The sequence below is a fragment of the Bombus pascuorum genome, chromosome 13, assembly GCF_905332965.1.
Source record: "Bombus pascuorum chromosome 13, iyBomPasc1.1, whole genome shotgun sequence".
Taxonomy (NCBI): Eukaryota; Metazoa; Arthropoda; class Insecta; order Hymenoptera; family Apidae; genus Bombus; species Bombus pascuorum.
Genome location: NC_083500.1, coordinates 5,882,527 through 5,905,737, shown reverse-complemented (window position 1 = coordinate 5,905,737; position 23,211 = coordinate 5,882,527). Strand labels below are relative to the sequence as shown.

The 23,211-nt window shown below is 30.3% G+C and overlaps 6 protein-coding genes across 13 annotated transcripts; 3 read left to right on the top strand and 3 right to left on the bottom strand.

Moving 5' to 3' along the window:
• Positions 1-300: 300 nt before the first annotated feature.
• Positions 301-5,814, bottom strand: LOC132913402 (OTU domain-containing protein 5-B). 4 transcript variants are annotated; one of them, XM_060971721.1, is made up of 13 exons: positions 5,634-5,805; positions 5,210-5,552; positions 5,010-5,102; positions 4,166-4,257; positions 3,893-4,026; positions 3,559-3,707; positions 3,321-3,476; positions 3,087-3,243; positions 2,801-3,012; positions 2,587-2,727; positions 2,359-2,514; positions 2,079-2,265; positions 301-1,419 (listed from the first exon to the last, which is right to left on the bottom strand). In XM_060971721.1, exons 2-13 carry the CDS (start codon positions 5,345-5,347, stop codon positions 1,274-1,276), a joined length of 1,761 nt encoding a protein of 586 aa, XP_060827704.1. In that variant the 5' UTR covers positions 5,348-5,552; positions 5,634-5,805; the 3' UTR covers positions 301-1,273. The 4 variants fall into 4 exon arrangements, with proteins under 4 accessions (XP_060827704.1, XP_060827706.1, XP_060827707.1 ...); XM_060971723.1 differs by having other exon boundaries at positions 2,587-2,706; positions 5,634-5,800; XM_060971724.1 differs by lacking the exon at positions 2,359-2,514 and having other exon boundaries at positions 5,634-5,814.
• Positions 5,813-10,187, top strand: LOC132913400 (YEATS domain-containing protein 2). 2 transcript variants are annotated; one of them, XM_060971718.1, is made up of 6 exons: positions 5,813-5,925; positions 6,029-6,098; positions 6,404-6,700; positions 6,893-9,549; positions 9,632-9,705; positions 9,869-10,187. In XM_060971718.1, exons 3-6 carry the CDS (start codon positions 6,616-6,618, stop codon positions 9,984-9,986), a joined length of 2,934 nt encoding a protein of 977 aa, XP_060827701.1. In that variant the 5' UTR covers positions 5,813-5,925; positions 6,029-6,098; positions 6,404-6,615; the 3' UTR covers positions 9,987-10,187. The 2 variants fall into 2 exon arrangements, with proteins under 2 accessions (XP_060827701.1, XP_060827700.1); XM_060971717.1 differs by having other exon boundaries at positions 5,850-6,098.
• Positions 9,553-12,025, bottom strand: LOC132913406 (uncharacterized). The gene is made up of 3 exons (XM_060971732.1): positions 11,444-12,025; positions 10,703-11,375; positions 9,553-10,605 (listed from the first exon to the last, which is right to left on the bottom strand). The coding sequence occupies exons 1-3, from the start codon at positions 11,937-11,939 to the stop codon at positions 10,401-10,403; spliced, it is 1,374 nt and encodes a 457-aa protein (XP_060827715.1). The 5' UTR covers positions 11,940-12,025; the 3' UTR covers positions 9,553-10,400.
• A 411-nt stretch (positions 12,026-12,436) lies between these two features.
• LOC132913403 (glutamate receptor ionotropic, kainate 2) lies at positions 12,437-21,083 on the bottom strand. 2 transcript variants are annotated; one of them, XM_060971725.1, is made up of 10 exons: positions 20,988-21,083; positions 15,263-15,633; positions 14,897-14,961; positions 14,642-14,818; positions 14,332-14,558; positions 14,138-14,247; positions 13,875-14,074; positions 13,656-13,761; positions 13,375-13,564; positions 12,437-13,221 (listed from the first exon to the last, which is right to left on the bottom strand). In XM_060971725.1, exons 2-10 carry the CDS (start codon positions 15,336-15,338, stop codon positions 12,729-12,731), a joined length of 1,644 nt encoding a protein of 547 aa, XP_060827708.1. In that variant the 5' UTR covers positions 15,339-15,633; positions 20,988-21,083; the 3' UTR covers positions 12,437-12,728. The 2 variants fall into 2 exon arrangements, with proteins under 2 accessions (XP_060827708.1, XP_060827709.1); XM_060971726.1 differs by having other exon boundaries at positions 13,875-14,068.
• Positions 16,665-20,326, top strand: LOC132913405 (zinc finger protein GLI4-like). 2 transcript variants are annotated; one of them, XM_060971731.1, is made up of 6 exons: positions 16,665-16,806; positions 16,914-17,072; positions 17,626-17,726; positions 17,807-18,787; positions 19,019-19,147; positions 19,288-20,326. In XM_060971731.1, the coding sequence occupies exons 2-6, from the start codon at positions 16,971-16,973 to the stop codon at positions 19,574-19,576; spliced, it is 1,602 nt and encodes a 533-aa protein (XP_060827714.1). In that variant the 5' UTR covers positions 16,665-16,806; positions 16,914-16,970; the 3' UTR covers positions 19,577-20,326. The 2 variants fall into 2 exon arrangements, with proteins under 2 accessions (XP_060827714.1, XP_060827713.1); XM_060971730.1 differs by having other exon boundaries at positions 16,871-17,072.
• On the top strand, positions 20,626-23,163 carry LOC132913404 (iduronate 2-sulfatase). Of its 2 annotated transcripts, XM_060971729.1 has the most exons (9): positions 20,626-20,918; positions 21,008-21,185; positions 21,263-21,393; positions 21,497-21,668; positions 21,754-21,903; positions 21,986-22,123; positions 22,214-22,521; positions 22,645-22,754; positions 22,847-22,947. In XM_060971729.1, the coding sequence occupies exons 1-9, from the start codon at positions 20,733-20,735 to the stop codon at positions 22,857-22,859; spliced, it is 1,386 nt and encodes a 461-aa protein (XP_060827712.1). In that variant the 5' UTR covers positions 20,626-20,732; the 3' UTR covers positions 22,860-22,947. The 2 variants fall into 2 exon arrangements, with proteins under 2 accessions (XP_060827712.1, XP_060827710.1); XM_060971727.1 differs by having other exon boundaries at positions 22,645-23,163.
• Positions 23,164-23,211: the final 48 nt, after the last annotated feature.

Below are 23,211 nucleotides of genomic sequence, written 5' to 3'. Positions count from 1 at the left end.
TACTATTACAAATTAACAAATAAGATCATATGAAAATCATAAGGAATTCTCCATTTATGCTTATAACTTGGAATGTACAAATGAAATCTAATTATATTTCGAGAATATGCATATGACGTGCATAGATTGTGGATTTATTATTATTCATAAAAAGTGTTTACAAAAACGCATTCTTGTTTGCTCACAATTTATAAAGTATTGTTTTAATACTATTTAAAGTCTCTAAGATTCGTTAGCAAACATTCTCTATACATATGTATTAACGAAAGCACATATGCAAAGGTAGGGAAAATTCGGGCATTAAATTACATGTAGTAGTTTTATTCTTCTTTTTTTACAAATAACGCAATAAAGATGTTTTTCCTAAAGCGTTTAGATGTATTATATCATACCACAAAAAAGGATGTAGTGATGCAGTTGACCTGATTGAATTGCATAATTCACAATAGTAAATGCTGCCATTCAAGAACACGCAGACAATTTAATATATATGGACAACGACAAAAAAGGGTTATTTTTTAAGACTTGATCGTAAAAAAGTTCCTGTCCATAAGGTGAAACACTGCTGGCAAAACAATATGGCTACTCTAGTTTTTCAAAAAGTGTGAACGTTAACGCGATGTATGTACTCTCTTTTAGAGCTCTCGTGCACACGTCAACAATTCTTGAATTGAACGATGCTCACCAAACATTTATTTCCAATGAAAAAAGCAAACCACCTTATACCCTAGTGCAATGCAGAATTAGATGATACTGCAGTATGTACAGAGTATCCCATAAGATGCATTATCAAACTCATACGTCAAACCAAAGACGTTTTAACTAAAGAAAACAATTCTTGATGCTTTTACGTGATCATTTCTTTGTTGATTAGATTTCTTGTTATTAATGGAGAAAAGCAGATGCATCCTTAATAAACAAACACTTAAACACTTGTGCTAATATTTGGTAAAGTTATAATCCAACCACTTCTTTGGAAACTCGCTATATGCTTCAACTCGAATCTGATTTGAAGTACACAATAACTTTAGCAGAAATCAATGCGATACGATTTGCAGCCAGTAATTAAGTTTATTAGGCATGCATTCAACATAACTGTCGATGACTCTTAGTGACTAATGACCATGTGATAACACTAAGAATTGCTTCATTTTTTTGATTTAGAACTATCTTATTTTTTGGATATATCACATCCTATGAAAAACGCTGCATACAAATGCATATAGTTTTGCTTCAGTATTCTTTTGAACTTTATCAATAACGATTTTAAAAATTAACTATTACTGGAATCTAGTATATTGTTAGTATCATTTCCAGAAGAGGCAGAACTCCGTGATTGTTTCAAGCTGTCTAAATATTCTTGCTGTGATGTAGCCAAAACTTGCGAGAGTATATCACTGTCTTCCCAATCAGTCAAACCTAGTAAATATACGAACATACTTTTGTATAGCAAAAATTATTCTTCTTGATCAAAATATTTAAAATTAATTATATAGTATTTTATTTAACTGAAAACAGTAGAATATCTCACGAGGGATTAACGTAACCAAAAAAGTTTTAATAGAAGTTGTTCGGTAAGAGAGGAACATAATATGGTGCAAATAATTTTTTTGCAGGTTAAGTAGTAGGCGAAATTTTATGGTCAACTTCATTTTTTTTAATGGAACCATACATTTTTTAATAAAATAATCAATCCATCTCGACATTCCCTATAAGAAAGTATTAATCTATTTATGTTGATTATTTAAATATTTTAACTTTATTTTGACAAATCCAATGATAATGCATCTATGAAATGCTGAGATGAATTGACTAATATATTAAAAAATGTATGATTCCATTTAAAACAATAAAGTTCACCTTCCACTTAAAATCTCCATTACTCGACCTGCAAATGATTTGCACCATATGATATCCTCCTTCGAATCAAACAACTTTTGTTAAAATATAGCTTTAATCCCTCGTGAAATATCCCACTGTTTTCAGTTAAATGGAATATCCTGTACCTATATTATAGTTATATATCATAAGGTAACTTAGTTATTGACATTTAATTTAACCACTAATACTTGACTTACCAAATACTTCGGGAGGAAGACGATTGAATAACGAGATATCTGGTGAAGCATGAGCCTCTTTACTACTACCTGGTACAGGTTCCTGAGAGATTTTAGATTCAAAATCTGAGGCAAGGTGAGACATGGTAGATCCTTGTGTTGACTGGTGTTGCGGAGACCTTTTATTGTATCTTACCGAATCATTTACCTGAAATTATGAATTAAAACATACAAAACATAATATACAACATAATATATATAGGCTACATTGTCTTAATAACATTAGTAACTAGAAACGGACTTTTGGAGAATTACGCAAATTATCTTGGCTAGTTTGGGTCGTGGTCGGAGAAGAAGTGTGGCTTCGTTGCTGACCACGACCTCCATGTGGGTGAAAATGAGCGTGACTGTGTTGCGCACTTGTTACTGTACTTGTACTGCTGCTACTCGCTGATCTCTTTATTAATCACGAAACAATGTTTTAGAATTACTCGTCTAAAATAATAGACAAAAATTGCGTGGAACTTACAGCTTTTCGCATTTCATTATCCCTTAACCATTGCAAATAACTTTCCCTAGCAACTTGTTCTTCTATGGCTTCGTTTGTTGCTTCCCAGTCAGTTGCTTTTATTTTATCTTCTAGCATCGTCTGTGCACAAAAATAATTGTTCTTTTCATTTATTGTAGAAGTTTAAAGTTTAAAACGATTTTAAATATAACAATTAACTATAGTAATTCTTCACCTGCTCAATATGTAATTCTTCGCTTTGACGGACTGCATCTGATATAAGTTGTCGATCCGCGGCACCAGGATTGTATGAAGGTAAGCCAAGACCAACACCAATTGTAGCTTTATATGGGTCTACTATGCTATTATAATGGCTACCACGTTGATAAGACAATCGTATCGGTTCATTATCACTTTCGACCATCGTATGGAAAATATTAATTGGTTCTGTGTAGAATTACAAAAGGTAATATTAAAAGCACAAAAAGATTAACTTTACCAAAGCGCATATTGACACGCACCAGTACTGTAGCAATATAATTGAATGCTACGATTATACATTTCAGACATTGCTTGCATCTCTATATGATTTCCATGTACATATTCTTGTCGCTTTCTATCTACATATGTGCTAAAATCTTCTGCTACAAAGTGAGAAAAAAATTCTTGATTGGAAGCCTAGAAAATCACATCATATAATTAATAAATTTATTTTTGAATAATGGATTTCTATCATTTTTGTGTTCAATACTTACAATATAATCCATGCAATGCTTCCGAACTACACCATGCATTTCTTGATCACCATAAACTTGATCTGCAACAGCTCTAAATAGACATGCTCCATCCTCACCCATCTTTTTGACGATAAATCCCATTTTTCGCATTCGTTTCTCAAACCATCTATCTCGCTGTAAAAAAGAAAAATATAATCAAAAAATTTGACAATGAAAATTATCCGTTGTCATAACTATCTATCATTTCATAACTAACCTCTTGCCATTCAGCCAGTGTAAGATTATTTCCAGTTCTGCCAGTATATTCATCACCACTATTATATCCATTAGCTAATTCATGTTCTATATTTGCAGCAGCCCCAACAATAGCCATTCGATTATTGGCTATGACACTACCATCTGCAGCTAAGTAAAGTGTATTATTTATTATTTATTTTTCTAAGAAATGTTTTCTTATTTTATATAAAAAAATTTTAATATCAAAGAAAAGTGTCTTTTTTCAATATAATTTAAGTTGATCTATGCTTGTTCTAATATTAAATGATAAATTTAATATATGTATGCATAGGAGAAGCATTACAAATATGAACCTTGTAAGCCACTGCTAGATGCAGTAGGAGGTGTAGCTTGTCTTTCACGTTCTCTTTCTCTCTCCCTGTCTCTTTCTCGACCCCTATCTCTTTCTCTATCGCGTTTTGAACGTGAATTTCTTCCAATACAACCACTGTAAAATAAATACTCAACATAAAATAAACAAAACATAAATTTCTGAATACAATATACCAAACTGAATATATCTAAAATGATAGATAATACAATGATATAAAACAAATTTGGGAATTCTTTGGTCTTTCATACAGTACCTATGCGGACTTGCTCGTTGTCTGTGGCGTTTACCATGACTGGGACCACTTCCTTCTTCAAAATGTTTATCTTCTCGACGATCTACACTTGACTTTAATAGAAGAACATATAATAGAAGAACACATGTATAAGTGTCGAATACATTATAATATATTTTTATTAACTATAGAAAGTTATTATATACATAGGAAATGACAAATGATATTCCATAAAAAAGGATGATTTAAAATTAAGAGTATTTATATAAAAATTTAATAATAAAAAAGGAAAGAAAAATACTTAATGTAATGTTAATTCCTTAATTCCCATAGGCACCTATAAATACTTCTTTCTTATTTGTTCTATAACATAAGCCAATCAATAGTTTATAGGTTCTAATGCATTCTAGTAAGTCTAGTAGTCAGTTTAGTATCTATTCCGATATATTAATTTATAATATTGTTGACAGAATTTTGGTTTCATTCATTTTTAACAATATCTTGAAAAAAGTATGTTTTGTGTTATTTGATTTGTTTGCTATCATTTGAGATTTTATGTGCATCTGAAATATGTGAATATATTCTATACTAATATAGTACTCATATCCAAATTATAACATATATTTTTTTTGTTTACTAAAATAATGAAATGTATACACCAACAAAAAATGTGTAATTTATAATAAAAATAAAAAAGTAAAGTAAAATATATTTTACATGTATCTCAAAGTAAATTCGTAAAACATGTCGTTTTATATCAATAGAGATAAAAATGAACAACTGATGAAATATTTCAAATATTTTCTCATAACGTGACCTATGGGAATTGGGGGTTAAAAAAAAAATTAGCTTTTATGTCTCCTACCTCGTACGAGCTCCCTGTAAGAACGATAGAACCAGATCCGTGATCAGTTTGAACTCCGTGTAGATCGACCGCGAAACCGTTCGCTGCACGTACCTATTACGGTTTGCAAAAGGTCGTTTTAAGGTTCACTCTTGCAACTACTTGCAACTAGAAGTATTTGTGCGAGTAGTATAGCTGTAATAAAGGGATTATTCATTCACCTGATATGGGCTATTAGGCAGTGTGATGGATCCGGAGGTATGCTCGTTTTGCACTCCGTGAACGTCGACTTCGGAAGTGCTGCCTCCTTCTCGTCTATCTTTCGAGGCGTTCGTCTTCTTCTTCGACAGAATGGTCATCTTGCGTAATCGATCGTCGGTGGTCGTTCAGACGCGACGCTCGTTTTAACAAGATTTCAGAAGAGAACCTCGCAGGCTTACGCTCACCGTGCCTTCAACCCCGTAACTTCCTTCCTGATTCACAATTGCTCTATCCACTTATTTATTATTATTCTCAACGATGATCTACCAAGTACACCTCGACGTACGTGGATGCGAATCGATCCTTTAGTAATATGTCACTAATCAACTCTTCGGAATTTAAATCAGGACAATAATGCGTTTTGTAAGAAATACGGCATGATACCTTTGATGACCAACTACTACATTAATTCGTGTTATTTCGAATGTTTTGTCAGACAGCCATGACTACATTAGCACACACTACGAGGCTACCTATTGCCAATTTGTCACGTGATATTTCCCCTATACCCGACCGTAAAAGTCCCTGCGCTAGATACTTATTAGTTATTTTAAAGGACACGAACTCTATATTCCCTAAGTATACTCGAGGTTTTTTTTTCGAATTTTTAATATTAATGAATAAATGTTACATACTTCGATCAGTCAAGTAGAAATTAGTAGGGTTAATTTTTCAGGTAAAAATTTGAAGCGACATTCTCGATAGATTTCTATTATATACAATAGGTAGAATGGAAAACACTGATAAAATTTAACGAATTTCCTTTGCTACACTTTTAGGGAAATAATAATAAAGTTGATTAAATATTTTTACTACAAAGCACACCTGTTGTTACTAAGCTAACTTTACGTATGTATACATGTAATACAATACTAATAACATACTTCACATGTGTTGTCACGCTTTCTTGAAAATTTCAACGGTATCATGAGATAACATATGGACAATATAGAAACTGAACTATGATGTATGTATGCATATATATATATATATATATATATATATTTCTGTCACTATGATATCAGATTTGTAATAATGTATGTAAGATAATTATTGTCAAATGTGCGATAAATTTTCTGTTGTCGATATAATCAGCATCATTGACTGAAATAAAATATTTCATGGAAAATATAACCTCTGTCGTTTGTTTATAGAAAATTGTATCAACACTTCGAACTGCAACCCTCTGTTCAAAGGGTGGTTTAAAAGAACTACAAAGCACATGGTCATCATTTAAATTACAAGTATTATAAGAAGAAACTGATATTAACGATAAAACAGTTTTTTTATTACATATAAAATACAAAAAGTAGGTTTTAAATATCTTACCATTTAATTATTATACGTTCGAAAACAACTATGGTAAATGAGTGCCTTAAAAGATCAAGATCCCGATTACGGGCCATCCGATGCAAGTGACGAAAAACATCAACGAATTTACGAAGAAAATGGTATATATGAAATTTTTTATCATATTTATGCGATGTTTCTATTGTATCTAACCTGTTTATATTCCATTTATTTTAATATTAAGAACTATCTTTTTGTAACAACATTACTAAAAATTGAATGTGTACAATGAATAAAGTATATAGAATTAATTGTATTTATTTGCATTCGTTTTTATTGTTATTTCATTTTAGCACGAAGCAGTACTGCAAGAAAAATAACTGCTATTATTGAAAGGGAATTTTCCCAGGAAATTAATACAAAAGAGAAAGAAGTTTTAGAGTTACAAGAGAGATTGCATAGAGCATCAAAAATCCTTCATCTTTTGCGTTATGTTATTGTTGCTGACTTTTATAATCGCAAACAGTGTCAAAATTCACAAAATGGAGATGCAAAGCAAACTCAAATTCATCCTGCAATAAAACAGCTAATTGGTAAATCACCAAAGTTATCTGACAGTTCAATTATTTCTACGTCAACAACATCTAACAAAGACAGTTATTTTACCACATCAGAATCAATTTCCATATACCCATCAAGTACCACTGGTGATGCTGCAATAAAAATAGAAGAAGCTTCCGAACATTACCGATTAGAGAAAAGAAGGAATGAAACGGACGAAGATCTACGGCCAAAGAAAATTCCACGATATATTCCACCAAAAAGTGGAGTCCCAGAGTCTCAATGTCCATCGAGAGGTATTAGGCACAAAGTGAGGAAACGTATAATTATTGGAAACATTTCAAAATGGATTCCTCCAGAATGGAGAGAAGATGCAGCTAGTCACAAGTGGACAATGTATGTTAGAGGCAATAAAGAAAATCCTGATATTAATGATTTTGTTAGCAAAGTTCGATTCTTTTTACATCCTAGTTATAGACCTAATGATGTTGTCGAAGTTACATCAGCACCATTTTGTCTTTCAAGACGCGGTTGGGGTGAATTCCCGCTAAGAGTACAATTGCATTTTAAAAGTGCTCTCAATAAGCCAATGGACATAATTCATTATTTGAAATTAGACCGTACTTATACTGGTCTACAAACTTTAGGATCCGAGACACTTGTCGATATATGGATCTATGCAGACTCCCGAAATTGTAAACGAAATACGGGTAAAGTAATTGACGAAGATTTTAATGAGAACGAGCATAATTACGATGTGAAGCTAGAAAATGACAAAGATTCTAATCTCATGACTGATTTTACAAATAACAGCATAAATGAAACATTAGAATTAGCAGATAAGAGCAGTGAAGTGGTAGTTAAGAAAGAACCCTCAGAAAATATAGAAATTAATGAAGATTTAATAAATGTGAAAAAACTCTTATTTTATATAGAACTTGATCATGATTATTGTGGTTCCAAGTACTTAAATGATTCTGAAAGAAATTTAACTATTGACCATTCATCAACATTAACTAATTCATTTTTACATAAGATTGTCACAGTGGATAATCAGCAAAAAGAAGATAGAGAGGAGGTCACTGAAACTAATAACACAATAACAAGTGAATTTTTAATAAATGGATATTTAACAGACTTAAAGGTACAAGAGGAATTAACAAACACAAGCATACCTTTGTTAGATGAAGTTAATCGGAAAGTACTTCCTCTAAGTTGCTCCAGAGTTCACTCGAACCTTCGTCCTTTGAAAATTTCTATTCCTCCATTGTTTGAACCATCTGGAAATAAACATGTCTTAGTTCTTCAGAACAATAAAACGATTCCTGTAGATATTGCAGGTATGGATTATGCCCGTAATAACGATTCAACAAAATCGAGGATAAATTTAACTACTTCTCGTGGTATTAGTTTGTTGAAGAAACCTTTAGGCACAGAAACTAAAATCCAAGGACGAGATCCTAATGGAACAAAGGTACAACAAGGATTAAAGCTTCATGTCTCTAAAAGTATTCTCTTAAATGTAAATTCCAATATACCAGTACTAAAGATAGCTGAGAGAAGAAATTCACCAAATGATCTTTCTTTTAATTTTGAAAAAGAATCAGCTACTGAACAGATGTTAAAAGTGAACAATCAAGAATTGAAGGAATTTAAGTTATCACGTCAGAAAATCACTTTAGGCAAGGATAAATACAAGCTCCAAAGTAAAAAGGAGTTTTACGACGAAATTATCCGAACAATTGAGATAGCAAATATTCCGAATGTTCAAGGCCTACTGCGATTTATTGTTAGAAGAATGCCCTTGATAACTCAGAATGCATCCGACTCCGATTACAGACGACTCCATCCTTATGCCTGCATGAGCGAAGAAGAATACTTTAGCTATAGTATCGCGAAGCGAAATGCCTGTGAATGGAATCGAGCAAGGATGATACGATATTTTATGAAGAAAAAGCCATTCACGGAGGAAGAATTATGGACCACTAAGGAAATAATGATTTGGGCGAGATTGCACGGTTATACGCCTCTTTGTCCGAATTTGAGTATTCGGTCAATAAAACAGCAGAAGAGTTTACCTGTTTCCACAATCGCCAAAAGCATTTTTACATGTACACAGCCTGATACTTTCTGCAAGTGGCTTCAAATTTATCCAGATCAATCGAATGATAATTTGCTTAACTCTAATTTACATCAATCCAATGAATTGGACATTGAGGTTGATGTTGTAAATACTGATGTTGCACTAGAAAGCAAGAAAGGACTAAAAGAAGGAAAAGAGCATAAGGAATTTGTAAACACGAAAGTTACAGTATTGGAACTTGAAAAGAAATTAGTGCCGTTTTATGATTTTATTTGTGAAACTGCCAGAGAAATTGGTATTAAGTTAATTTCTGAAGAAATTGTACCTACTGTTGTACATGGCGCAGCTGGTCGAATGATAATGCGGGTATGTTTTACATATATATATTTTTACATAATTTAAAAATCAATGAAAAATTAAATTTCCTACATATTTTATATTTTGCTAGGCTGTTGAATGCCTTGCAGAGGATTTAGTCAGAATGTCTTTGGCGAAAGCTTGGGAAAGATGCAGTAATAATGGGTAAATATGTTGTTTCAATCAGGCTACTTGTATATATATACATATATTTCGTATAAAATTCACAACTTTTTATAATGCAGATGTCAAGTATACCCTTTACATACATATATGTATGTATATTATTATTGCGGAATTGTGACAGTCTTTTTTGTTTTATTTGTAGATATCCGAAGGTGATCGTTTTGGACGATGTACGTGGAGCCCTTCTAAGTCGTGAAGAATTTGATATTTTTACAAATCACGGATTAGGCTCAAAATATCGGTTAACGGCTACAGATTAGCTTAGAAAAATATAAAATCTAGAGAATTTAATGACTGAAGGAATATTTAATATTAAGAAAATTTAAAAAGTTCTGCCGTATTTAACACTTAAATAACATAGGTAAACTGCAACAACGCGCTCCAATACAGTTCCGATAACGGAAGCCTCGCACATGTACAAATTTATAATTTTGAATAAAATATATGAAATTTTGTACGAATCAGTAGGTTCAATAAAATTTAAACTAGTTTCTGACCTCTTCTCTGTTATATCTACATATAATTGAATTAACTTCAATCATGCCTCATCTTTTATATTTTCTTTCGAACATGTATATATTTATTTTTAAAAAAATTTTAAAACGAGATCAAATATTAGCAAATATCAACAGATTTCTCACGAGAATTTGTTTACTGCGCAATTGATGTCCCGTCTATCGCATAATAACGTAATCATTTTCTTGTAGAGCCGCTTGCATTTCTACTAACGTGATATCTTTTAATCGAGGTGACATAGGAACGTAATTAGACTCATCCGTTATTCTTTGGAATCCTAAATTGTTTTTCTCGATCCGTACAGAGTTTTTATGAGATGTTAAAGGCAAACTACTAGGTCCAGAAGCCCGAATATCTTGCAACCTTAAAAAGATATATATATATATATATATATAATATAAATAAATATAATATTAAACAAGCATAATATTGCATGAAGAAAAACTGAACGAATACAAACCTGCTTCCTTTCATGGACTCTGAAGCGCACCTCTGACGTGGAGGCAAAGGTGGTGGCTCTTCTGACAGTCGATTACAAAAAAGATTCTCCATATAAAAATTTGAGGCAGCTACTGCACTCATGTCAGATTCATCTGGAATTTCTTCATAAATCCCAGAAGTTGTAGAAATATCAGAGTATCTTCTAACATGATAATGGCCATATGGTTCTGGTTGATAAACATCCTCATTTATTTTACCAGACATTCTATAGCTTATTTCTTCATATCTTTCATTAGATTCTCTTCTTTTAGATAATATTTTGAATTCCACTCTTCCAGTTGTTATTGAATAACTTCGCAAACGTTCATCATGGGATATTGCTCTAATATCGCCTTCACTTAAGCTTAAAGGTCGTCCATTAGTTTGCTTGTGTCTTGGACCACGGCCCTGAGTTACCAAATCTTGCAACAATTTACCAGCTTCTAAACAAAACAAATGTAGTTCACCAATTCCAGCACGGAATTTTTTTGATGTATGAATCACACAAATACATTTAACATCATCTGGTCGTCCTGCCGTGATCAAGTGAAACTGATTTAGTTCATCCCATTCAAAATTCTCTAATGTTTCACCAGAATGAATATCCTTTATTATTACTCCTAGCGTGCTTGTTATCAAATCACCATATAGTCCTGAAAAAAGCTATGGTAATTAAACTTCAAGAAGCGCAGATTCTTTCTATGAATAATGACTTAAATACCTGTCAATCCTGATGCTTTGGAATGTGGATTGTCAACCATAGATATTTTATAAGATCCTGGTGCAAATGTAAGCTTTCTAGGTCTTAATAGCTGTCTAATATTTGCCATCCACCGCTGTGACTCTGTCTCTGAATTACCAGCTAAATAGAGCAATGGTTTCCTATCTTTGATAGGAAATATACCAAAAGCAAATTGCTTAGATCTAGATTGGGTACGGCAAATAATGGCATCCAATGGTATTACTATGAAATTCTCTTTGTCATTTGATGATGAACTATTATCGTTGCCAATACAATAATCAAGATTTACTCTGACTCCTAATTCAGAACCTAACTTTTGAAAGGAACACCAATGCCTTTTCCAAACTTTCCAAGGGCCCAATGTTCTCTTTTTTACCTTATGAACTTTGGACTTGCTACCACAAAACTTGACATCTAGAAATCCACAGATTTCTTCCTCAGTCATTTCTCTCTCCTTTTCTAAAAGATATTTCATTGTTAATATTTAGAAAACAGTGATCATTTTTACTTTGCATGAAAGGAAAATATTTATATAATTTGGAAATTACCTAGTACAAGAATAAGCGATAGAAGATATGGTTATATTATTATTTTGTGAATTAATTACCTTAAACTTATTATCAAATGCGAAAGAGAAATACTTTTTCATAAAACAAAATATAATACAATAAGAAATGTCTTTAATTTTCCACAGAAGAGCCAAATCAAGTAATTGGTTACTTTTGATTTCCAATACTAACTATAAAATTTTATAAGTACAGAAGAACATAGATATTTACAAAAACGCCCGGGCAATTCAATCAGCAGTATTATTTGTATTGTTTACTAACTTGCTCACTCCCCAATCTTAAACTCAGTACTGCCAACAATGTGAGAAATTGATCAGTCAGTTGTTACGAAAATCAGAATTCCCTAAATAAAATTTCTGCTATAATATATTCAAATATAAATATTATTAAGCTATTAATAGTGTAATTTAATATAATTTAATAAAAGTTTCCATCAGAAAAAACAGATCGGAAAAACTTTGTTTAGAAATACAAAACATCATAAAGATTACATTTTCCTTTTTTTGTCATATTCCACAAGTTCATACGCAAGTATAAAAAAATTTTGATCTATGTAATCTCACATAAAGAAATTTACATCCAACGTACATTTTATTAATTTTATAAAATTACAATCTTCAAATAATTTTAGCATTTCAATATGTAATGCTACATACAAAAAATATTTTTGTATTTCTTACATATTTTTAATATGATTAGGCTGCATATTGAAATAAAAAAGCAGAAGGAGTTCTGATAGGAATTAATTTTCGATCACCGTATGGATTAGTAACCACATAATAACTTCTTCCATTGATAAATTGTTGTTTTTTTTGTATCAAAACATTGTCAGGATGTTGATAAATTGCTGGAGGACTTCTTTTTAACATCATCATATAATTTTGTGCTGGAAGATTGCTATTTAAAGGATTTTGTGGTTTTTCGTTTGGACCACAACAAGGCCGATAGCAGCATGCTTTTCTTTTACCATTTTGTATTCGGTACAATATAAACGCGTAAATAAATTCAAATAAAAAGATAATTGCAGCAATTATATATCCACCCACGACAACTTTATATGTTAAAAGAAGATCAGTATTTCGCAATTGTCTCTCGCTTGAACGAAGATCAACTGGACAGATTTCAGCTAATGGCAGATCTTCTTTCTTCGTACGATGTATGATACCGGTCTCTATTAATCTTAACAGCCTGTAATTTAAAACAATAAAACCTATATTTAAAAAGTTTCTATTAAGAACTCATTTCTATTACAATATTCCATTTAAAAAAATGGGAATGTAAATAACCATCTTTATTTTTAGTGAAACTTAAGTTAGTAGATTGAATCCAATTAAAACTTACAATCTATTGATACGTTTTTCAAAAGTTGAACCATGGGGAAAACCAAAGGCACGGCTGGTTATTAAAATGCTACCAGGCATTATAACATACGTACAACGCGAGTTATGTTGTAAATGATGACGCGTTTTATTCATATAGTCTTTGAATATTAAAGTTTGCAAGTAATGTGCTTCTGCTAGGAAAAGTCTTTCTAAAAGGAGAAAGTGAATCAAATGAGAAAAATGAGTAGAATGGTATTACGATCATTTCTTTATATGTATATTAGGATATTTAATACATACTGGTAGTAACTAATTCTAAAATAGCTCTTGAATGCTCATAGTACTTAAAAACACCTTTTCCTTGCAATTTGCTTACGTTCAATAAACTCAAATCGTTTTCCTGATTCTGAAAACGTAACAAGATTTAATGTATTATTTTTATACGTTAAAATGTTTAATATTATCAAAAAATAATTCAGTTTATCATTAAAATCTTAGGAAGATCGCTTTACATCTTACTTGAGAAAGAAGAAAATCAATCGTTCGTCCCTTATAGGTGATCCAGCTGTATCCCTTGTAAACAATATCTTGTAGGGAACTAATAGAGAGCGTAAATTGAGGCTTTGTAAGAAACGCTGTGAGATTTGCCGTGTAAAAGGATGTCAAAATCAATATAAAAATCCACCATGTAGCGAAAAGCATTCGTGTTGAATCTGCAACTCCAATTACAATTTTTAGAAATTGTAGTAACAATATATTTAAAATTAATTGATACATTTTACCTGTTGTGGCAACAATGTTCGTTCCTTGTTTCAACAGAGAACTATAAACGAACCAGAAGCAAGAGGACAAACTGAAGTTTTCAGAACTTGGATCGTGCCATAATTTTGCTCTATATATCAAAAGATTAAATTAAAATTTATATTAATTACTGATTATATTAATTATAATAATTATTAAAAAGTTTTTCAGAAACCTCATACTGGCGAAAAGATAAATAATTGGTCCCACAAAAATTAATGACATTAAAACTAATAGCCAGACGGTTCTTTCGAATGGTGCCAGAAGACCGGAACCTGTAGCTGATTCCTGAGGTCTCTTCATCACAGCAGTTAATTTCGTTTCATCTAGTGGAGCGCTGAACGTACAATATTGTCCGATTTCCGGTAATACAGGAAGGAACGCAACAGCTACGTCTACTTTCTATAAAATGAAATAGATTTCCTTAACAATTAAATCATTGTATTACAATTAAATCAATTATATTACAAATTCCTAAATAATACCTTCTCATAAAGTAAACCAAGAATACCGCTACTTTTATCACCCAAAATATGTTCTTTTGGTGGAATAATGGTATAGGTGAAATTTAATTTCGTACTGAGTAAATCAAAAATGTAAAATGCATATCCTTTACCAACCCACTTTCCATTTTCTTTTACAATTCCTGAGAAAGGCATGTCCTACAAAATAATGAACATATTGTACATCTTTATAATTAAAAAAGATAAAAAATATGCTGAATTTTGGACCTAACTTACATTCCAAGATGTTACTGTTAGTTGCGACGGCATTTCTTCATTATTTTTACTATTTGCCACATTATCTATTAATAGAAAATAATGTAAAGAATAATTAGAAATATTTTAAAACATCTTTATTTTATGAAGATAATGACGACTAACATATTAATCGATTCATTTACGCTCCTAACTCAAACATAGAGAATAATTAAATCAATATGCTTTTTGAATTAGTATTCTTCGTCAATGACATTTAAAAAATAACGTATAAGCTATTTGATTAAAAGATAAAGAAAAAAATTCTGAAAAAGGTGAGAATATAATTTAAAAATTAACATAATTTATTGTATTATTATTAAAAAAGAGTTGATCGTATTTACGCACCTTCACCATGAACATATCGAGTATATTCTTGAATGAAAAAAGATGCTATAAGAAGTAACATATAAGGAGTGTGCATCCTTTAATCTAAACTGGAATTACATTGATCTTAATCGATTCTAATTTAACGATCGTATATTATGTTATAGACAATTATCGCTTCCACAATAAAACTAGCACCTGTGTAAATCAATACTGACGTGCAGGTTACATCCTGGCTAATAGTGACCCGACCAACGTTTACGTAGTGACTGGTATACGCATTAACGCCTTCGAGTAGTATAAACATGAAAATCGATCCGCTCCTAATGACCTTGCAATCTGCTCATAGTAATCAGTCATTCTTCCCATAAGTTCAATTGTTTCGTACTTTCCTAAAAAATAATAATGAATTATAAATTATATGTCATATTTTAAAATGAATAGAACAAAAGAAATATCTATGATCGATAGCGACATAATTATTTGGAATTGGTAACATAAATTACTTTTGTCTTCAAGTCTTTCAAGTAAAAAAAAATTAATTCTAGACTGGAGCGTCGAAATTTTTCACGAACTCAGCAAAATTTTTTATTTAAATAAATAAATAGTAATTTAATCTATCCAGTCACCTCTACTCTCCAAAAAAATTGTTCGCATTAAATACATAGTATATACGAAAACATATATGTACATTTGCTCTATATTTGATTTGAATATTTTACGTAATTTAGATTTTTACAATGGACGAGTGATTACAAGGCAATTTTTAAAATGATTAGCCATGATTCTCATAAATTTAAAAATGATTAATTAACTATTCTGTACAACTCTTTGAAGTTCAATGAAAATTATCATGGATGCAGATTTTTAATATTCAAGAATTTGAAAAATTATATGCAGCTAAATTAGAGAAAAGAAACAAATGCGTGCTTTGCTCGTCTATTAGAGATGAAAAAACATACTATTGTATAGAATGCAGTAAATCTATTTGTGAAAATCTTCGGATCTATATTATTAAAGATTGCTGCCACATATAAAAATTCACATATAAACTACATAGATATTTGAAATGATATATATACAATATAGAGTGAAAGTACACTGAAAGTATGTATTTCAATAGATCCTTTTACGTGATTTACGTACATAAGTTATGAAACATAAGTGCAGTATCTGAAAATCCACAGTAAGATTAAAAAGAATATGTACACGTTTCAAGAATGAATTCAAATAAACCATTGTTTCCTATCAATAACGTTCTATTTATAATTTCACAATCGAAAACTTATAAGATATCTACTAAAAATCATATTTCAAAAATCGACAAATGTTTACATCGAGTATAGTCATTATCGATGTGATTATCGATATGTTAATCTTAAACCTATATGAAGGTAGGCGCAATAAAAGTCGAAGGGTGGGCAGAAAGACTATGGTGAATACGTATTCACGATAGTAGCTTGAGTATATTGAAATGACAACAAATGATTGATATTATTGGGAATGGTATAATATGAGGTGAAAAAGGGAATATATTCCGGCGCGAACGGGAGCGCACTTTGTTGGTAAGTAGCCCGACAAAGCGTCCCGTTCGTGGAAATGATTGTGTATTTGGGACTTTCATTCAAGGTGCTAGAAAAATTCCCTTCTGAATTCCTGTTGGTGAGTGCAGGTTATGTGAGCATCGAAACGCGTCGTTATTCACCGTTTTTATTACATACTGGCCAGGATGGGCCAGGGTACGGATACATGCACAGATAGGCCTGCTGAAGTTAGCGTCATCAGATTCGTATCTAGGAATCGTACTATTGAAGAAATAGCCCCCAAAAAGGTAAAATCACCGGAGGCATTTAATGGGTTCAATGACCCCTAACTCAAAACAAGTCACTCACCATTTACCTTTATTTGTTAACTTACTACTTTATATAGTTAAAGTAATCTTTCTTATTGATGAGATGTAATAATTAGACTGTGGATTTTATACAAATTCATATTTTTGAGAATATAATTAAAAAAATAGGACTTGTGTGGAACTTCTTTTTCCTACTTAAGTATTATAGAAAGAATTATACATTGGATATTTTCTATATTTTCTCATGTTAGGTGCATTTTGTGCAATCTTACACTTCCAAATTTCCTACAAATGCATAAAAATCTGCAGTCTAGTTATAATTTAAATGAATGAGATTAGTGAAAAAATTTGATTTTGTATTATAATTTGGATATTAAATGTTTGATGATTATTGTTGAGCTATCATCTATCAATATTTTGGGAAGTTTTTGTAAAAATTATTATTTTTTTGTTTGTTAGATAAATGAAATGAAAAGATTATGTATATTCTTAAGTTATTCATAGTAGATACTTAATCAAATTATGTTTTTAGGAAGTATATACTTGTAAACAACGGGGCTGTGGAAAGACATTTACTAATCAAGATGAATACAAAACACATGAAACTCTCGAGGCTTTAAAAATTAGGTTTATGTAAGCTAGCTTCATTTGTTATAAAAATTGATTATGAAATATTAGGTAATAGTATAATATATTATTAATTATATTTATAGCTGTCGAGAACCAGGATGTGGAGAAGAATTGTCTGATCCTGGAAGCATGTGGCGCCATTATCAAGAACGGCATAATAATGAAACAAATGTATTTATATGTCCATACACAAATTGTGGATCTTTACATACAACCAGTATCAATCTAGAAGAACATATCGAAAACTGCCATAGACAACCATCAACGTTGCCCACTGAACCAGAAGTAATATGTTTTGAAGATCCCGAAAATGCAATGGATGAGGAAATTGTACAAAGCACAGAGGAATGTTATGAGAAGAGAACAAATGAATCTTTTGGGATAAAAGTATGCCAGTATGATGATAATAATGAGCAAAATCTTCTCAGAAGTGATACTGCACAGCAACAAAAAAATGAGGTTTCTCATGATCAAAATACCGCAAATGATAGTTCAAAAGAAGATTATTCTTCCATTAGTGAATCTTTAAATGAAGCAGGCACATTTTCTATGAATGAAAATTTAATTCTAAATGCAGAGAATTTTCTATCTAAATACGAGAGTAACACAAACAAATGTCCAGAACTGCAAAGTGAACATTCCCAAGAAAAAATAAATGTAGTTTATGTAAATGGTGATATTACCATTACGAAAAATACGAAAAATGAAATGTGCAGTATAAATTCTAGAAATCAAGACCACAGAATTGAACTAGATAATCTAGAAAAGATTTTTAGAAATGAACTTGATCGTGATATTTCAAAATCTGAAGAGAATACTGTGGAAACAAACAGTAACTGTTCGGATGATGAAGAATACACTCCAAAGAAGCAACGTATGTCTAGGTACAAGCAAGAAATTTATAAATGTGCTGTTAATGGCTGTGGGAGAAAATACAAATACATATCCCATTATCGTCATCACCAAGATAGTCATAAATTAGCTGCCAATACAATTAGTTCAAATTCTAGCAAGTCAATACTGAAATTTAAACAAGGGAAAGCCTCAACAGTCAGTTTTTTCTTGTAAGTTTAAAGCTATTAACATCTACAAGTAAAAACAGTATCTTTTTTAATTCTTTATATGTAAAGACAGATATGTGTTATTCATAATTTTAAATGCTTTGTCAAATTTATCACATGTGATTTTAAATTCTAGTTTTTATATTGTAACTTTTGCATCTCAGGTAATTACTATTAGTATAAATGTTATCAAAAAATTAATTTCTCTATTTAATTTTATTTTGTATTAATTAGATGCAAGATTCCTGGCTGTGGAGCTCAGGTGAGCAATGTAACTGGTTTATGGAAACATTACCAGGACAATCATGCTAATTCAAAACTGCCAATAGTACAAGAAACTGCTAAAAGCAATGAAGTATTTCGGTAAGTTTATTCGGTATATCGTCACTTATTAATGTTGCACATATTATAAAACTGTACTTATTTAGATTCTTGATTGAATATTCTTGAATTTATTGCTAGAAATCTGTTTTGATAGATTATTAAAAGAAAACATGTTTCAGTTGTAAAATACCTGGATGTGAATCGGAGTTTAGTACAACACTAATGCTGTACAAACACTTCACTGAAGTGCACTCAAATGGCACTGGCAATAATGCTAGCACAAATACAAAGACTGGGAATGGGAGTAGTTTTCATTATACTGAAATATTTAAAGATGATACTACTAACCCACAAGCAAATTTTAAGACTGACTTTAAAGCAAAGAATAATATTAATGTAAATGACTGTACGATAAGTACTAATGATCAAAGATCATCATCAGTTGTTAAAAAGGAAACACGGGATTGACTTCAGATAAGTTGGTATCACATGTAAACGTGAAGATAAATAATTGTAGCGGTGAATCAGAGTACTTTACCGGGGCCGCAAATATTCAAATTATAAAGTAAATTATTTTTCCTTCTTCTTTACAAACAGAGATGCGTCTGTCCTTTATTCTCCATCTGTTTAACTAGTCACTTTTTATTACGCTTTTATTACTGATTTTATGGGGGACGGCCCTCGTTAACTACTCAAATCTTCGTAATTATAACTCTGAATCATAGGAATGTTAAATAGAGAGATAACTCTAGGGTTATCAGAGTTGTTTTTCTATGAATTTTAATTATTTCAGTGGATATTATATGATAAAAATTTCATAGCTTTCGATGTTGAATTAAATTTCCAGATTTACTTTTATGTAAATATATAAAAATTATTAAGAACTTTGTAATACCTAAAATTTACTTCTTGTTTACGAAACGGTATTATATTAGAAATTTACAATGAAAAAAATTGAAATGAAGTATATTTTCAATGTTTTCAAATATATTTTACTGTTACTATTGTAATGAAAAACAACATTACAGCTATTATATACAAAGCAAATATTAAATTAACTCATTTGTAATTTCTACATTTTAAAAAAAAGATATGAAAAACAACTCGAACAAATTTAAAAAGTTAAAACTTAATATTCAATCAATACAACAGTAAATGCAAAGTAAACATACAATTCCGTAGATTGATAAGCCTAGTGCGGCAAATTTAAAAATAAAATTCTTGAAACAAAAGACCGTTTACTGCAGTAATTTGTGCGCGTATTAATATAAAACTCTTGACTTTCCATACTAATTTTTACTATTTTATATTATTGTATCATTTTAATGTAATTTATGTTAGATCATGTCGTAGTTATTGTAGTAGATATTGTAGGTAAATAAGCATTACGTAGCATTTTCATTTATATGTCTGTACATTGAAAAATAAAGTGCAATAGTAAGTTAAAAAGGAGGTTCCATTAACTATAGAATACTTTATTATTTCATTAATTAAAATATTTTATTTCTTACACACAAAAGACTGTATATGATACATACATATACTGTATATATATAATCTAATCTCAATTTGAACAAAATTACCCTCCATACTGGTATTATTATATCTTTTAGTGTGATTTACTATGTTTGTTACGTTATGGTTTATAAATTTAATCATTTGGTGTACAGCTCAAAAACAAAATTTTCTTTTAATAATCGTCGATGATTTAAGAACTGCTTTAGGATGTTATGGTGACGCTAAAGCGTATACGCCAAATATAGATCGTTTAGCGACAGGAGCTGCCATTTTTTCTCAAGCATTTGCTCAGGTTAGTATTAAGCTAATAGTATGAAATTAATACCGAAGCTTATACATCAATTTAAAAATGTATATATACATATAGTAACGTCTTTTTAGCAAGCATTGTGTGCACCAAGTAGAAATTCATTTTTAACAAGCCGAAGACCGGATACACTTCATCTTTATGATTTCTATAGCTATTGGCGAAAAGATATTGGCAACTTTACAACATTGCCCCAACATCTAAAAAATAATGGATATATTACTAAATCAGTGGGAAAAGTTTTTCATCCAGGTTTTTAGTTTTTAAGATGCAATATGTAGATATAAATTGTTTTACATCATTTGATATGATTATGCTATGTTTCACAGGAATTAGTTCAAATAATTCTGATGATAGCCCTTATTCATGGTCAGAAGCTCCCTTTCATCCATTTACAGAAAGATATAAAGATGCTCCAATATGTCAAACAAATATGCAGATGCTGCCTGCACAAAATCTTGTAATATTTGTGATATAATGAGCTATTACTTAAAGAGTATTGAGAAGATTAAAAGAGATGATAATACCTAATAACATTACAAATTTTGTTTTTTATATTTTAGTTATGTCCAGTTAAAGTTTCATCAATGCCAAATAAAACATTACCAGATATAGAAATAATGAGGGAAGCTAAAACTTTTCTATCTAATCAAGCAGGAAATAGTAGTCCTTTTTTTTTAGCAGTTGGATTTCAGAAACCACACATACCATTTAAATACCCAAAAAAATATTTAAGTATATTTAATTATTATTATTAATTATTATAATCATAAAGATTTCTAATTAAAGAAATCATTTATATAAAAAAAATATTTTGCAGAAAACCATCCCTTGCACAAATTTGAAGTACCTAAACCTTATAAATGGTCAAATAATGTTAGTAGTATTGCTTATAATCCTTGGAATGATTTAAGAAAAAGGGAAGATATTGCTGCTTTGAATCTTAAATTTCCATGGGAAAAAATACCAAGTATAGTTAAAGTGATATGTAAAAATTTATTTTCTTGTGTGTAATGCACAAAGATATATGTTTATTTCTTTTTAATTTTTAGAAAGTTTTGCTCGGTTAATTATTCAATCATATTATGCATCTGTAACATATATTGATGATTTAATTGGTACATTAATAAATCATTTGGAAAGGTTGTCAATTCGAGAAGATACTATTATTATATTAATGTCTGACCATGGTGAGTTGAAAAATCTTCAAATTAACTATTGTCTAAATTTTTCTATTTTTTAAATTATTATTCAATTTTTTACACTTAATATTTATGTAGGCTGGTCACTAGGAGAGCATGCAGTATGGGCAAAATATAGCAACTATGATGTTGCTTTAAAAGTACCATTAATAGTATCAATACCTGGGCTTACATATAAAAAACCAAAAGAAAATATAAGCGTAAATAATTCGTCAAAAGAAAATCAGATATTTATAGATTCAATAGTAGAGTTAGTTGATATTTTTCCAACAATTGCAGATTTAGCAAATATCTCAATACCTATTTGTTCAACTGAAAGTATGCAAATTACTTGCAGTGAAGGAATTACTTTTATACCACTTATAAGAGCTGCTTTAAAAAACGAGGTATTATTAATTTACAAATTTAAATTTTATAGCTTTAATAATATATAATTGTTGAAACTGTTCATCTTAGACACTTGTAATAATTTATAGTATATAATATTTATAATATAATATAATTTATAGTTAATCTTATGGAAAAAGGCGGCGTTTGCGCAATATCCAAGACCAAGCATTGAACCTTCGATACATCCAAATAGTGATGAACCACGTTTAAAAGAGATTAAAGTAATGGGGTATACTCTAAGGACAAATAAATATCGTTATATAGCATGGTTATCATTTAATCCTGAAACTATGTCACCAAATTGGAATAATATCATTGCAGAGGAATTGTATGATTACAGTTATGACAAAGGTGAAAACCAGAATGTAGCATTTGTTGGAGAATATGCCAAATTAAAGGAAAAATTAAAAATTTTATTGCAACATGGTTGGAGAAATATTTTATCAGCTAAATCTAATTTTTAAATTATAATTATACTTGTTTAATTAATTTAGTATCACTTTACATACATTTGCAACTTTAAATCAAATAAACTTCATATTTTTATACATAATTGCAAGTAATATGAAATTTACTTATTTGTTTAATATAAATTTATCATTAAATTAATGTTAAATAAATTATATAAATCATTAATATTCTATTTAAGTAATCTAAGTCAGTATAAAAGTTTTATGGTTAATATG

What these genes read in the sequence shown, in the direction of transcription:
- LOC132913403 (XM_060971725.1), bottom strand. Translation starts at nt 15,338, where the DNA reads ATGCACACTCCTTATATGTTACTTCTTATAGCATCTTTTTTCATTCAA. An exon ending in TTGATTTTCTTCTTTCTCAA is followed by an intron (nt 13,762 to 13,874) that starts GTAAGATGTAAA and finishes TTACGTTTTCAG; the next exon opens with AATCAGGAAAACGATTTGAG. An exon ending in TTTAGAATTAGTTACTACCA is followed by an intron (nt 13,565 to 13,655) that starts GTATGTATTAAA and finishes TTCTCCTTTTAG; the next exon opens with AAAGACTTTTCCTAGCAGAA.
- LOC132913402 (XM_060971722.1), bottom strand. Translation starts at nt 5,347, where the DNA reads ATGACCATTCTGTCGAAGAAGAAGACGAACGCCTCGAAAGATAGACGA. An exon ending in ATCTAGCAGTGGCTTACAAG is followed by an intron (nt 3,708 to 3,892) that starts GTTCATATTTGT and finishes CACTTTACTTAG; the next exon opens with CTGCAGATGGTAGTGTCATA. An exon ending in AGCATTGCATGGATTATATT is followed by an intron (nt 3,244 to 3,320) that starts GTAAGTATTGAA and finishes GTGATTTTCTAG; the next exon opens with GCTTCCAATCAAGAATTTTT.
- LOC132913406 (XM_060971732.1), bottom strand. Translation starts at nt 11,939, where the DNA reads ATGAAATATCTTTTAGAAAAGGAGAGAGAAATGACTGAGGAAGAAATC. An exon ending in CAAAGCATCAGGATTGACAG is followed by an intron (nt 11,376 to 11,443) that starts GTATTTAAGTCA and finishes AGCTTTTTTCAG; the next exon opens with GACTATATGGTGATTTGATA. An exon ending in GAGTCCATGAAAGGAAGCAG is followed by an intron (nt 10,606 to 10,702) that starts GTTTGTATTCGT and finishes TATCTTTTTAAG; the next exon opens with GTTGCAAGATATTCGGGCTT.
- LOC132913405 (XM_060971731.1), top strand. Translation starts at nt 16,971, where the DNA reads ATGGGCCAGGGTACGGATACATGCACAGATAGGCCTGCTGAAGTTAGC. An exon ending in AAGAAATAGCCCCCAAAAAG is followed by an intron (nt 17,073 to 17,625) that starts GTAAAATCACCG and finishes TTATGTTTTTAG; the next exon opens with GAAGTATATACTTGTAAACA. An exon ending in GCTTTAAAAATTAGGTTTAT is followed by an intron (nt 17,727 to 17,806) that starts GTAAGCTAGCTT and finishes TTATATTTATAG; the next exon opens with CTGTCGAGAACCAGGATGTG.
- LOC132913400 (XM_060971718.1), top strand. Translation starts at nt 6,616, where the DNA reads ATGAGTGCCTTAAAAGATCAAGATCCCGATTACGGGCCATCCGATGCA. An exon ending in ACGAATTTACGAAGAAAATG is followed by an intron (nt 6,701 to 6,892) that starts GTATATATGAAA and finishes ATTTCATTTTAG; the next exon opens with CACGAAGCAGTACTGCAAGA. An exon ending in GAAAGATGCAGTAATAATGG is followed by an intron (nt 9,706 to 9,868) that starts GTAAATATGTTG and finishes TTTTATTTGTAG; the next exon opens with ATATCCGAAGGTGATCGTTT.
- LOC132913404 (XM_060971727.1), top strand. Translation starts at nt 20,733, where the DNA reads ATGTTTGTTACGTTATGGTTTATAAATTTAATCATTTGGTGTACAGCT. An exon ending in GGGAAAAGTTTTTCATCCAG is followed by an intron (nt 21,186 to 21,262) that starts GTTTTTAGTTTT and finishes TATGTTTCACAG; the next exon opens with GAATTAGTTCAAATAATTCT. An exon ending in ATACCCAAAAAAATATTTAA is followed by an intron (nt 21,669 to 21,753) that starts GTATATTTAATT and finishes AATATTTTGCAG; the next exon opens with AAAACCATCCCTTGCACAAA.